The sequence below is a fragment of the Mandrillus leucophaeus genome, unplaced genomic scaffold, assembly GCF_000951045.1.
Source record: "Mandrillus leucophaeus isolate KB7577 unplaced genomic scaffold, Mleu.le_1.0 Scaffold1260, whole genome shotgun sequence".
Classification (NCBI taxonomy): domain Eukaryota; kingdom Metazoa; phylum Chordata; class Mammalia; order Primates; family Cercopithecidae; genus Mandrillus; species Mandrillus leucophaeus.
This window is the reverse complement of record NW_012100988.1, coordinates 84,929-99,672: the sequence shown is the minus strand read 5'-3', so window position 1 is coordinate 99,672 and position 14,744 is coordinate 84,929. Positions and strand designations below refer to the sequence as shown.

Below are 14,744 nucleotides of genomic sequence, written 5' to 3'. Positions count from 1 at the left end.
GCATTTATGAACTCCTGGAATGACATATTCCGCTTTTCATTTGCCCCAGTACAAGGTGGCCTTTGTTAGAGGGGAAACATACCAAGATCTCATTTCCAATTGGGAAGACATCCTGGCAAGATCAAGAAGGGAGATTTATTGTTACATAAGCTTTTTCTATTCTTTGTGTGATATTTTACCTTTAACTCCCCACATGCCGTGCACATTTGTGACTTCTTTTATGTAATAGTGGTAACCAACAATCCCAGCTAATCTATAACCTGTTTCCTAAAGCGCAGAAAATAGCTACCTTCACCATCCCTTCTTGCTAACTAACTGGAAGATATTGGATCACCACACTGGTGTTGACCAACGAGAAAATAACAGAGCCACTTTGAAGGGTAGAGACAGGCACGTGACCCGACATCTTCCGGTTGTCTATCGGTAACAAGGCACAGTAAAGTTAGCTCTTGGTGAAACTCAAACAGTTGTCAAAGCAAGCTGCTGGTTGGAATCATCACATCAGAAACTTGTAATATGAGTCACCCCTAAGTTCCAGAACACCATTCTCCAAGGCCAGGTGCAAAACTCTCAATGACTCTGCTGCTATGATAAGAACAAAGAAATATTGTTGGGATCTTGATGATATCTGCCACGGCCAACAAAACCTTATCTTTGTAGGTATATATGACATTTAATGTTATAACATTAATAAGAAAGGAATAGATGTCTTCCTATTTAAGTGAAAGAGTTTGAGAGTGTTATTTTTTATTTTGGCACACCTATGAAGAAAGAAAGTAAAATTATGTGATCTGAAGAACAGAGCATATGCGGAAAAGGAAGGCCCTCAGCCTCTTCCTGAATAGCTGGCCAGGAGTTGTAAGCATAGGTCCATGTTGTAGGGGCTGCTCTGGGATGGCCACAAATGGATATGGTTCCATGAGAGGTGGTTCTCAGAGTGTGGTCTGAGGAACCACCTCTGGGGGTGTTATTGAGCAAAAGGGCTCACTCTTCAATGTGCTAGAAGCCAATACTCTGACGAAAGGTTTTGAAGAAAAGGTTTTTATTGCAAGTCAACTCACAGGAGACAGGAGTCCAGGTCAAACCTGTCTTCCTGTGCTGGCTTTAAGGAAGTATTTTTATCAGAAAAGGCTTAGGGGATGGATGCTGGGATTAGCAGGTGATTGGTGAAAGAAAGGGGAGATCTAGAAAGTCCTCAGGCATGCACAGTTATCTTTTCAGGCCTCATCATGGGTCTCATGTGCAAATTTGGGAGGGAGTTAGTATGAAACTGTGGTGGAAATTCAGGCTGTGACATCAGCAAGCTCTCTCTGCGTTAACTCCGGCAAGCCATATTGGTTCCAACCGTATTTCATACATTTCTGGCTGAAATTTAGCATTTTGTTAGGTTATGAATGTAGACAACAGAGCACAGTAGTTTTCACAGAGCATGAATTTGTCAAAAGTGGAATCACAGCTCTTTCTACATTACGAGATTTTAGTGGATATCTCAAAATATTGTTGATGTTGATCATTACATTGAAATTATGGCATTGTTACTTCCACTATTGGATCTTTTCATTTAATTTGATAATGAAAAAACACATCTCATGGGTTACTATATCAATTTTTCTTTAATATTTGGATAAGTATCTTGTAATAAGTTTTCTTTGAAATAGCATGCATTTTGCTTGATGCATTTAAAAGCAATGTTGTGAGGAGGAATTCTGTAGGTTTCACTAGGCTGTCAGTGGGGTCCCTGACACTTCACATGCTCCAAACACCCACTGGCCTCACTAGGGCCTTGGCCGTCAGATTTATGTAGTCAGAATGCCTCTCCTTAAGCACTTTGTGGCAGCCAGAGCCAAATTCCATCAATATATCCTTGATGGTAACATTAAATATTTCTTAAATATCAAGTAAATAATGTTTTCATCATTGTGACCTTCCTGAGTTTGTTAGAGTTGACAAGTTTCCCACCTTTTTGACCAAAGGATTCCCATGGCCGGTTTTCCATATTTCACCAGTTTTCTAGTTAGCTCAGGCCCTCATCCAAACGCCCCTTATTGTGATAATCACATGATTTAACAATATTGTTTGTCTCTAGCCTTACGCAGGCGCTGACACGTGAGTGTGCAGGGAGAATGAATGACTTCCTGGTCATAAGAAAAGAAGAAAACACAGGGAAGCAGACTCACTCATTCCAAACACATTCATTTTCAGGTAACATCAAAAGTTAATATTCCTGTTGAACATTAACATATAATTTCCTTATCTCAAATTTTAACCCTATAGAATTTTAAGCAAGAGGGTTGCAACTCCTATTTTTACCGGAGTTGGTATTTTCCTAAATTTAGCAATTGCTATGATGATTAAAATAGTAATCAATAGACCCTTCCACAAACCTCCATCTTATAAAAGACTCCTTGCAGAGATGTAAGAAAAAGACAATTATAAAGGTTATCATCCTATTGGTGGATTTGGCTGCAGGTTCTGTGATGCCAAAGAGAACCAGAAAGACAAACTCGTAAGAGTTTGCTAAACAACAACCTTAACCCCAAACAGAGATTACTCATGTTCAAAATAGCACAAAATTCAAAATTACTTGCAAATTCACTTGTTTTATTTTTATCTGGCATATAAATTGCATATTTTTATGTGAAATGTGGTTATATACATTAGAAATAAGATTTACACACTTCAAAGCACACCACTGCAAAAATAAATTATTTTTAACCTCCAAACTCTCTTTTCAGCTTTGCCTGCTCAGATCTCAATCTCACCACTAGCCCTTTATGCTAAAGATTTCGCAAGACCCTCTTCTCTCAGGTGAGTTGACTCTTCCTTTTTCCTCCCCATGAGGCTGTTGATAATTTCACATTATGTTCTTACTATGATCACTTTTACTATCATCTTCTGTTTCCTCTGATCTTTCCTTGTGTTTGCCTTTTCTTTGCTTATCATGCTCCCCCCACCTATAACCAATTAGGTGTATTATTCCTCCTGCTGCCTATAATCAACTAGCAGATGTTCTTTCTGGATACTTTCTTGAGATGCTGATTAGCTTCAAGACCTGGAACTGCCACCGAAAGCTTTTTCTTGTGTGTTTAACAAGAGAGTGGGGTCCATTCCATGATTACACACATGGACATACACATACTTCATCATGGACCCAGTTCATCTTCAGTCAATGTCATATGATGAACAATCACTACCATACTAACCACATAGAGACATTCAGGTAATGCATAGATTTTCCACACCTCCCTAACTGCCCATCCCACAGGGCTAAGATTTAACCTTTGGGGTTCACACATAAAACATACAACAAAATTAACAAAAATATTTCACCAACAGTGGGTATGAACCAATTAGCAACACACAATAATTTTTATGAGCATGAAGTAGAAGTAGTTTCAAAGTCGTTCATAGTTAGAATCTTGCTCTAAAAATTCACGGAGTGCTTCTCCATGTCAATGAAGTAAAATTATGTACACTGATGTTTCTGTCAGTCACATCGATGCTTAATACCTGTTAGGAACCAAAGGAAAAGAATTGGGCATCTGGTATTGAAATTTACTGCATGCAAATAAATTAGGTGCAAGTATACGGTCCAAATAACCCCCTAATACTTCTATATTGTACTGTCTAGTTAAAAGATTGCCCTCAAAGTTTCAGATGAGAAAAGTGTTTTCTAATTTTTTAGAGTACAAAGAATATTCAATGGTAGAGATGGCCTTTAACTAATTCAAGATTTATTTAAATTATGTTTTAATATTTTATGTTTACCATTCAAAATATTAAATGGTAGAGATGGGCCGGGTGTGGTGGCTCACACCAGTAATCCCAGCACTCTGGGAGGCCCAGGCAGTTGGATCATTTGAGGTCAGGAGTTTGAGACCAGCCTGGCCAATATGGTGAAACCCCGGCTCTACTAAAAATACAAAAGTTAGCCAGGCATGGTGGTGGGTGCTTGTAATCCCAGCTACTCGGGAGGCTGAGGCAGGAGAATCACTTGAACCCGGGAGGTGGAGACGGCAGTGAGCTAAGATTGCACCACTGTACTTCAGCCTGGGCAATAGAGTGAGACTCAGTGTAAAAACAAAAACAAAAAAAAGAAAAAAAAAAGTTCAATATGCAACCACTGAAGAGAAACAACTGCACAAACTGGAGAGAACGCCCTCTTTTCCATTCTTCGGAGGTGCTGATTTTTCTTGGCACCACCCTTCTGTTTCCTTCTTCTCCTATTCCTCTATCCACCCCAGTGTTTGCCCAGCAAGAGTCCACTATTCCTGCTTCTTCCTAGGCAGATGCTGCCAAGAAGGTTTCACTGCATGTGCCCTCATCAACTTGCATATCTGTCCATGAGCTGGTCAGCAGCAGGATTGGGCAAAGTCCTTTAAGGCATAGTTGGGGAAGTTGTTGACAAGAAAACCACAAGTATGAGGAAATAAATGTAAAGAATGCAAAACTGAAAGAAAACTTTTGTTTCAGGTTTAATCATCAGGAAGGATTATGAAAGAAAAAAGGTTCAGGAAAAAAATAATAAATAAACACACAAGGAAGAAAGTTTCATTTACCATCGGGATGATAAGTGTCAGGACCACTACACTGCATTAATCCCAAGGTAGAGATTTTTCATGCAACCAGAGTGTGTCTTGTAATCGATAACCATAGAATACTGTGAGCCAGGCAGCACTCATGGCATAATCATTATTGTCTGTGCCCGTGTAAGCTTCATTGCTATTACTGTGTTATGAATGGATGGGCTGAAAACATTTAAGGATTATTATAGAAAGGAATAGTTAGTAAGATCAAGAAAGCACTAGGATAAAAATGTACATAAAGTGTGTCAGTGGCTCAGGAAAAAACTTCATAGACACTAGTGGAAGGATTTTTATAAAGTGCTGAATCACCACCTTTTGCAGTACAGAGGAAATATCTTACTAACACAGATTTTTCTTCAAAATAATAATAAATACAATAAACCATTTAAATAATAAAATAAAACAGTTTAACACAAATTTAAATAGTACAATTTAAATATGATACAAATTGGTTAAGCTATTTCTGGTGCTTCTTCACATTTAGGGTCTACCTCTTCTAAATTACTTTGAGGCAGAATCAGCAACGTGTCTCCACTCAACACTTTCCTCCATATTATCACCTACAATATTGAAACATATAGCTAAAAATTTATGTCTAAAGAAGTTTCAACAACTTTCTATAAGTTTATTATAAAAATCTGAGGCTGGGCGCGGTGGCTCACACCTGTAATCACAGCACTTTGGGAGGCCAAGGCAGGCGGGTCACAAGGTCAGGAGATCGAGACCATCCTGGCTAACATGGTGAAAACCTGTTTCTACTAAAAATTCAAAAAATTAGCCAGGTGTGGTAGCGGGCACCTGTAGTCCCAGCTACTTGGGAGGTTGAGGCAAGAGAATGGTGTGAACCTGGGAGGCAGAGCTTGCAGTGAGCTGAGATCATGCCACTGCAATCCAGCCTGGGCAACAGAGCGAGACTCTGTCTTAAAAAAAAAAAAAAAAAAATGAGTGATAAGGAAGCCTTCTATCATAGTTTTGTCATCCTTTTTTCTTTCTTTGTGGCACATGAAATAATGAAGCATATTTGATATATTTGGTATCATATTTGATAAAATATGATAGTTCAACCTATTTGGAAAGTTGATCTCTGAGGCAGAGGTGAGGGAGCCAAGACAAAGTTTTACATAGGTTTGCAGACAAGAAGACAAACATGGAAAGTAAGAATCCAGGCCATGCATTCCAAATGATGATAAACCATGATTTTTCATTCATCTCCATGTGGTCCATTCCTAACACACTGAAAACTCAGGGATTCCCAGAGGGCCTGGTAGGAGAGGGAATCATTTGGAAGGCAAGCAGTCAGGCACTGCACTAGGCATATTAAGGGTGGAAAATACCATTCGCATTTTTCGCCAGTCACAAACCTGTGTCGTGGGGTCATTGTTGAAGGAGGGTGTTATGGCCATGCCGCTCACAGATATGCTGACGCTGGTAATGGGGACACTGCCCACTCCCCAGATTTCAATGTAGCCCAGTTTCAAAGAATTTGTATCAGTGATGTAATTGTTGAAAATTATATGGCTTTGCATCGTATTCTGTCGAATTGGAGATAAAAAAAAAGATAATAGCAGAATTAGTTCAAGTTTTTTCTAACCTCTTTTTAGGCACAAATGTAGATCATAAAGTAAGACAACTTCAGAGTCACCATCTTGTGTCTCTGGATCACGGAAACCATGATTTCATCACTCTGTCTCCTATTGCCAACTCCCATCCACTTTGCATTGACAAGCAGCTGCAGGGTCTTTTGCACTGCCCTGAACTCTAGAGGAGACAAAAGTCTCAGCTGTCAAGATACTTATATTCTACAGGTGGAGGAATCACAACATGTGCCGACCATTCCAAGGTAACTTAGGAACAAGGGCTGGATAACAGAAACAGCCCATCCATCTGTAACATGGTAAACGGGAATAATGGTCATTACTGATGAGATGAGGATACGTTTAATTGCAGAAAGCCTCCTGGGAGCATAGTAAATTTCCACCAGAAGTCTAGAGAAGTAGAAGAATGTGAATTAGCAAGATGAGCAATGAAGAATTTCTAGGTGGTATTTTATGCCCTTATGATATTCAGCATCCTCCTAAGCCAGTGGAATCTTATTCTCACTTCATATCAGTCACACTCACCTGGCTGGCAGAAAAGCTGGCCAAGTAATAGAGTCCTTTCCCATAGGTATCTGCAAACAGACAACAAGATAAACATGGCCCGGGCCTGTGCTATGGAATATGTAAATACTCTTCTAATTTTCTACTTGTCTTGGAGAAGTAGACTTCCAAGTTACTTGTTGAGAGAGTAAGGCTTATCTTCATTTTTATTTTCTGTCTTTTGAGTGTTCTATTTTAAAATGTAAGTCCTCTTTACGGAGACTAATCAAACCCTGCACCCATACTCAGTTTGCACAAAATGTTTGAAATGAATGTGTATAGATGCATCTGTGTGACAGAGTCACTTCATATAACAGTTTCCTGACACCATTTTTAAGTCACTTCTCTTCCTTGTGGTCTACTATTCCCAGCATCTTCCTAATCAGCGCAGAATTTCCAGGTTTCTTTTGCTGTGTGTACACATGTCTGCACACACATTTATATGCACATGCATACATAAACACCGACACTGGTGTCTTGGTGGGTTTTTCTTGAGGTATTAGGCAAACTTAAAAATGTGATCTCCAGAGAACAAAGATGATCAAAGAAAAGGCTTCTTTGTCCTTTATCCTAAATGTGTGCCACAGGCCCAGGAAGAATATGGAGTTCAGCACAGCCAGTGAAGGGGAACTAGTCAACAGTTTGGTTTCAAGTATTCCCATCCTACACCCTTCCCTCGTGGCTGTCATACTCTTCCCTGTGTGCTGGCCCCTTTCTTTTTCTTTCTCTTTTCTTTCTTTCTTTCTTTTTTTTTTTTTTTTCTGAGATGGAGCCTCACTCTTGTTGCCCAGGCTGGAGTGCAATGGTGCAATCTCGGCTCACTGCAACCTCTACCTCCCAGGTACAAGCAATTCTCCTACCTCAGCCTCCCTAGTAGCTGGGATTACAGGCATGTGCCACCACACCTGGCTAATTTTTTCGTATTTTTAGTAGAAATGGGGTTTCTCCCTGTTGGTAAGGCTGGTCTCGAACTCCCGAACTCAGGTGATCTGGCTGCCTCGGCCTCTCAAAGTGCTGGGATTACAGGCATGAGCCACACTGAGCCCGGTCGTGCTGGCCCCTTTCTAAATGACTCACCACTCAGTCAGTTGCCACTGGCTATCCCTTACAACCGTGCTAAGACAGTAGTCACTAGTAAAATTTAATTGTTTAAACTTAAGCTTGTTAAGATTGAGTAAAATTAAAAATTCAATTCTTCAGATGCACTTGTCACACATTTCAAGTGCTCGATAGCCACATATGCCTAGTAGATACAATATTGAACAGCAGAAGATATAGAACATTGTCATCACTGCAGAAAGTTCTGTTGGACAGCACTTGTCTAGAAATAGCTAATAATTTCTTGAGCAATCCTCCTGAGAGTTTACCAATTCCTATAAACTCCTAATAGAAAATATCCCATAAAAAATACAATTGATAGAAGTATTACCCCTCTTACTGGGACAGTAAACCATGTAATTAGGCAACGTGTCCTTGACCATAAATCCTCTGAAATTTTATCTCAACTGGCTACAGATAAACTTTCCCCATGGCTCCCATATTGCTACCTTCTACAGTAGATTACAACAGTTGCATAATGGGAGGTGATTCAGAACTGAGCTTCATTTACATGAGGAATAAAGATCATGTCCAATGTGGATTATACACTTGAATTAACAAGTGATTATATTTTAAAATGCAAAACTGTTTTAACAGGGAAAAGGTGAAAGCAGGCCTGTAAGATAATCCAGGAATGTAGTCAGTGCCATCAGCATGAATCCCAGGTGACCCCGACTCACCAATGCTTTGCCCATCATCCCAGAAGAGCCAGCCCTCAGCAGTTCCCTCATCATCCAAGGCAATTTTGAAGCCCATGAACTTCTGGCGGCTGCAGTGAGGTGGGAGAGAAGCATTAGCTAAAAGCAAAGCCACAGCCACACACCAAGAGTTTATATACAAACATAAAGCAGCAAAGGGGAGTGCTTTGGGGGATAAAGACTGCATACTAGAACTCAAGAGACTTGTGACTTAGTTCCAATTCTGTCTCCATCTGGCTATATGACTTCATATCATGAACAAATGAATTAGTGAATGAATCAAGAGGATTCTCCTTTAAGGCTCTTAAAGTAACGACAACCAAACCAACTGGGTTCTTTCTTTACCTTTCGAGAGGAAAATCCTGATGCTGAAATCTTTCTGTTTTCGTGACCTAATATCCAAAACATGTAGAGGGAGTTCTACTTTCAAATGTCTGAAGTCCTTCATTTTTCTTTAAATCTTTGGAATCAAATGAATAGGGAGTCTAAGAATTTTAGTATTGATACCAGAGAGATGTGAATTTTAGTCCACGTTCATGTACTTACTAGCTGTGTGACTCTGAGCAAATCACTTAGCCTTTTTGGTCATCTATGAAATAAATGGTGGTAACACTACTAACCTCACAGAATTTATGTTTTCCTTTTGCTAAGAAAAAATACATAATTTCCACATGGAAATGCCCATATTCATATAGCTCTAGTTACAGGGCAAGCATTCACTGGATGTTACTTATGGTTAATTTATACATAGACTTTGATCTAGAATTTTAACATCTTGTAGAGGAATAAACAATTTTTCAGCAATAGTTTTCTTAGGAAAGCTTCAATTAGACCCAATAGTATACTAAAACTATTATGAATCATGGCTGCTCCTATTTTGACTTCCATTTCAATCGTGAGATTGAAAGATGACACTCTTAGACCTATCATCTCACTCCCTTAGACATAAAAGAGCTGTTAATAATTAGTCGAAGAGGGTAGAGTCTGAAAAAGGTTAAAGTACAAACAAGCACAAAGAACAACAAGTGTTGAGTAAAATTGCATGCGGGCTTGAGAGTGATGCTTACGTTTTGGTGGACTTCATTACAGATTGTTGAGCTAACTGACATGTAAAGGAAAACCTGAGTCCTGTCATTCACCTTAACTGGGTGTTCAGTGCAGGCTTTTGCCAGGGCAGGATGTAGCCCCCACGGACATGAAGATTAATGTGGTCAAGAGGGGCTGGCAAGGTCTTCCACTCTCCTCTTGCATTAATATCCACACCCTGTGGGCAGAAGAAGGTAAGAGATGAAGAAGGAGAAAACAGGCCCCTCCCTGAACAATGCATCCTGCCAGACATCTCATCCTCCCCTCTGAACTTATGCCTGCTCATCACCCTTCGCCACATACCTGCCATTATCCATTCTGCGTTCACCCAGTGCTGCATGAAATCTCACAAGGCTGCTATCATATCTTGTTAGGGCCTATGCCTTTGCTTCCACTGTACAAACTACATTTGCCTGATGTGTGACAGAAAGAGGTGCTACTCTCTCACCTGAATCAGAAACCTAACCTAAGGGACCATCCTTCCATCCTACATGTTGTCAACTAGAGCAGGGCTTTTCAGTCTCAGCACTATTGAGATTTGGGGCCAGACACTGCTCCGGTGATGGGGCTATCTGTGCCTTTTGATATTCAGCAGAATCCTCAGATGTCAACAGCATCTCCTCCTCACCCCCACCCTGTTGTGACAACAAAAAATATCTCTAGGCACTGCCAAATGTCCCCTGTAGACAAAATCCTCTCATTTAAGAGCTGCTACTTTACAGGTAAGAAGCAATTATTGTTGACAACATGTAAACAAATATGCATGGCTGTGTTCCAATAAAACTTTATGTGCAAATCAGCGAACAATCAGATGGTTGTAGGCCATAGTTTGCCAGCTTGTGCTCTAGAACGAGTAATAGGTATCCAAACTTGGCAAGATTAATTAAGGTGACACTTCTTCATTAATCCTAACTAAAAAATTCATCTTCATTTTAACTAAACATCAAAATTTCACCTTTTTCTAAACAGCTTTCACCATGATTTCTTGTGTCTTTCCCTCTTCAACCAAAGACATCTTCTGTTACTGAATGAGAGACTCAACATGCACACTCAGGACAAAGGCCAGTCTCACTTAAAGAAAGCTGGCCACTCTTCCTAGGGAAGACCTGGCTGGGAAGCACAGAGCAGAGCCTTAACATGTTACCACCCTAAGGGCAGATCCAGACTAGCAACAGGAAGGGGAGTCTAGAGCAGTGGGGAGGATTTGGGCTCCAATGGACTGGGAAGAGAAGGAACAAAATTGCACATCCTTCTCCAGTTTTCACCTAATCTCACTGCAATCCCCTTGGATGAAAGGGGCCAGCACATGCTCTGCTTCTTGTAACCCTGTTTGCACCCCTTTGCTATGTTGCCAGCCCTCAACTTTGTTCTCAGAAAGTCAGAAGAAGAGGCCTCATTAGAGACCAAGGAAATGCCTTCTTTGATTCTACCCCAAGAATCAGGGTCTGAGTTCTCAGGGTCCCAGCAAGAGACCACCACCCCAGAGCTGCCCTGGAAGACCCTGGCTTCCCAGCTGAGTCTTTGGGAATCATACTAGCAATGAAACTATGCGGCAAGGAGCTCTTCATTGCTGCCTCATTTCTAAATGTACTTGCACTGCTTAGACTCACAAGGGTTGGGTCCCACACCTCTGTGTGTGTTTTGCACATTGTCTAATCACTTGTGTGCCTTAGGTAATTATGTGCATCACCCTTCTTTGAGCATCTATGCTATGGAAGGAGATATTTAATAAAAAGACAGAGACAAAAAGGCCTCTATGCTTACGAACTTACAGCAGGCAAATATATAAACATTAAAAACAAAACCTATAGTTTTCAACACAATCTCAAATGTTTGCTAGCATCTGCCTTTACAAAATGTAGTAAATAGCAGTGATATAAGGAAATATTAAAAACTAACACAAAGAGAACACCCACAAAAATCCAGACCCTCAGTGAGATGCTTTACGTGTTACTTCACAAGGGTTCTATGAGGGAAGTGGTCTTACCCCACTTGGAGGTGAGAAAACTGAGGTTACAAGGGTTAAAGTGGCTTCTCTAAGACCACACAGCAGGTGGGTTACAGATCCAGCATTTGACCTAAGGTCCATCAGATCTAAAGCCTTTGCTTTCTCTACCATTTTCCCATGTTGTATAAACATTCAGAAAAACTTACCGTGTAATAATCGTACCAGCGGGCTCTAGGGAAATATGCAGTGACATTTCTGGCATTCTAAAATGAAACACAAACAAGGTAAGACAGTGGGCACCATTTTCCAGGAGAGAGAAACCAAACTGCTTAGGAAAGAGGTTAAATAAATGTGATGGCCTTGGGCCCACTTGCTTTCATCTCTCAGGAGGTCGGCTATTGGGGAAACTTTCCACCCCTTTTTCTTTTTCAAACAGGGGAGATTTGTCTACCCAAAACAAGTGGCATTCATAAAGCACTTTGGTATCCAGGACTTCGGGAACAAAAAAAATCAATATTTGCTTATAGAAATAGGCTTACGCCATTCACTCTTAAAGAGACAAACAACTGAGATTGTGTCTGGGGCAGAAAAAAATTTTGTGGGTACAATCAGATTTGGGGGCTGGGCATGGGGTGGCTCACGCCTGTAATCCCAGCACTTTGGGAGGCTGAGGAGGGTGGATCATGAGGCCAGGAGATCAAGATCATCCTGGCTAACATGGTGAAACCTTGACTCTACTAAAAAAAAAAAAAAGAAATTAGCCGGTCATGGTGGTGGGCGCCTGTAGTCCTAGCTACATCGGGAGGCTGAGGCAGGAGAATCACTTGAACCTGGGAGGCAGAGGTTGCACTGAGCTGACATAGCGCTACTGCACTCCAGCCTGGATGACAGAGCAAGACTCTGTCTCAAAAAAAAAAAAAAAAAAAAAAAGATTTTGAGGAGGTGCAATTAACTGGTATTTTAATCAGAAGCCCAATCAACAACAGAAGTAAAGAAATGGCTTTTACTGCTGGGAGGTGCTGCTGCACAGGAAGGGAAGGGGTAGCCAGCAGCAATATGAGTACACACATTGCCAAGTAATCCTTCTGAAGAGTTGTAATAGTGCTAGAGGACTCGTATAAATTCTTTACGACACTGCCCCCATCTGACCTTCTATTCCTTATTTTAGTTAACGAAGAAATGATTGTGTCATTTAATACACTATGAGGTGTTTTCTTCTTGATCATCCTATGAACCAGAATTGTTAGGCTCATTTTAAAGATGAAGGAGCTGAGGCCCACAACACCTAAGTGATGGACTTCAGCTCAGAAGGGGAGGAAGACACACAGGGAGAATAAGAAATCATGTCTTAGGACCCCCACCAGCTCAGGTCTCTCTCCTCGTCCTTTTCCCCAAGCCTCACAGCTGCGATCCTCCCCGCATCGGAGGCCTCCATACTCACGCGCTCCAGGACAGGGCTGACCAGGAAGGCTGGGCCCAGCAGGAACTGACTGTCTATGTCCCTGTCTCTTATACACATCTAGATGTGTATAAGAGACAAGGGTGTATCTGGTCTGCAGGACATTTCTGGAAATATTCACAAAAGCAGCATCCCAGGACACAGGGTCTTGTCTCTAAAGGAGAAAGAGAACAGTGTTGGGAGGTCACCCTGAAATTTCTAGGAGATTTAAGAAAGCATATTCCTGTTGAAGATCACTCACAGCTAAACAAAATATAACCATACATGAGGCCCAGAGAATATTCTTAACAGACTGGAAAAGGTTACTGTAGTTTTCCTAGGACAGCTAACGAAATTTCACTGTAAGACATTCTTTCTGGGTACATTTGGTACAATTCTGCCTAAACAACAAGAACAAAATATAATAATAATCTAAAAAACACAGAGGAATATGGTTCACTGAGGCCACGGCGCTTAATAATTTTTAAGGGTGTAGTGGCTCATGCCTGTAATCCCAGCACTTTCAGAGGCTGAGGCTAGGAGTTCAAGACCAGCTTGGGAAATATGGCAAGATCCCATCTGTACAAAACACAATAATGTTCTGGGCATATTGGTATGAGCTTGCAGTCCCAGCTATTCAAGAGGCTGAGGTGGGCGAGTCTCTTGAGCCCCAGAGATTGAGGCTGTAGTCAGCCATGATTGGGACACTGTACGATCCAGCCTAGGCAACAGAGACAGTCCCTGTCTCAAAAGAAAAAACAATTTTTAAAGATATCGCAGGAAATCAGACTACATTAACTTTAGATCAGAAATGGAGGTTGTGTTTCAAGTGAAACACGGGAGGTAGAAGCCATTGTCCTACCCTGGTCCCAATGGTGTTGTGGTTTCTTGAGAAGGGGTAAAAGGCCCCCAGCTGCATCCAGCGAACACACATCTCATATTCAGCATCTTGAAAGAACCCACAGATATCTGCTCCTGTCTGAAACACCCACGTCACCTGGTCTGACACAAACCTGGAAAGGGAAATGAAGGTGCCCAACAGAGCCCAACAGAGCCCCCGCCCGAGACTCTGAAGAAGCTCCTCAAGTTCAGACCCAAGTCGGAAATCCAGCTGCCCCTGAGCCTTCCTTGCTTTTTCCCTAGGCCTAGCTTCATCAGGAGCACCCAGCCTCTGCTCTTCCCACGGGATGTGCCTAAAATGCTCAGATGTAGATGTGTTCTGTCCTGTAAAATACTTAACCATATTTCTTAACCATGTCACATTTTAAATGCAAGGATGGCCTTTTTCCCTCAAATCTCTTCCTGAAATCCTTATCCTGTGACCTGGCTACATATAACCAAACTGCTACAAAAGGTAGATAGGTCTTTGCACAGCCAAATTAGAAAGAAATTATTCCATGCTGTACTGCATCATTTCAGTTTTGTTCATTCAATAAATAGCCTTTCATTAATGACCTATGGCATGTATAGCACTATGCTAAATGGTCTTCACCTGAAGAGCTCACGTCAAAAAGCAATCATGTCTTTAATTTGGAAGAATTCACCTCCCACCATGTAGAATGCAGTAAGTCATCCATTAGTCATCGGGATCCCTGCTGGACACTCACTCATGAAGCAGAGGCCGCACAACAGTGACACCCTCCGTGTGGGCCTTATGCATCAAGGTATACAGATATGGCAACAGGGTGTATCTGGTCTGCAGGACATTTCTGGAAATATTCACAAAAGCAGCATCCCAGGACACAGGGTCTT

The 14,744-nt window shown here is 41.2% G+C and overlaps 1 protein-coding gene across 1 annotated transcript in view; it reads right to left on the bottom strand.

Moving 5' to 3' along the window:
• Positions 1-2,584: 2,584 nt before the first annotated feature.
• Positions 2,585-14,744, bottom strand: part of LOC105533558 (maltase-glucoamylase, intestinal-like) — a 73,428-nt gene continuing 61,268 nt past the window's right edge. Inside the window, exons 33-41 of the mRNA XM_011972031.1 lie at positions 14,600-14,741; positions 13,855-14,005; positions 12,996-13,073; positions 11,761-11,817; positions 9,660-9,784; positions 8,503-8,591; positions 6,707-6,756; positions 5,948-6,118; positions 2,585-3,510 (exon numbers count right to left, since the gene is read on the bottom strand). Of these exons, the coding sequence (XP_011827421.1) occupies positions 3,433-3,510; positions 5,948-6,118; positions 6,707-6,756; positions 8,503-8,591; positions 9,660-9,784; positions 11,761-11,817; positions 12,996-13,073; positions 13,855-14,005; positions 14,600-14,741 (941 nt within the window). The 3' untranslated portion in view covers positions 2,585-3,432. The remainder of the gene's footprint in view (positions 3,511-5,947; positions 6,119-6,706; positions 6,757-8,502; positions 8,592-9,659; positions 9,785-11,760; positions 11,818-12,995; positions 13,074-13,854; positions 14,006-14,599; positions 14,742-14,744) is intronic.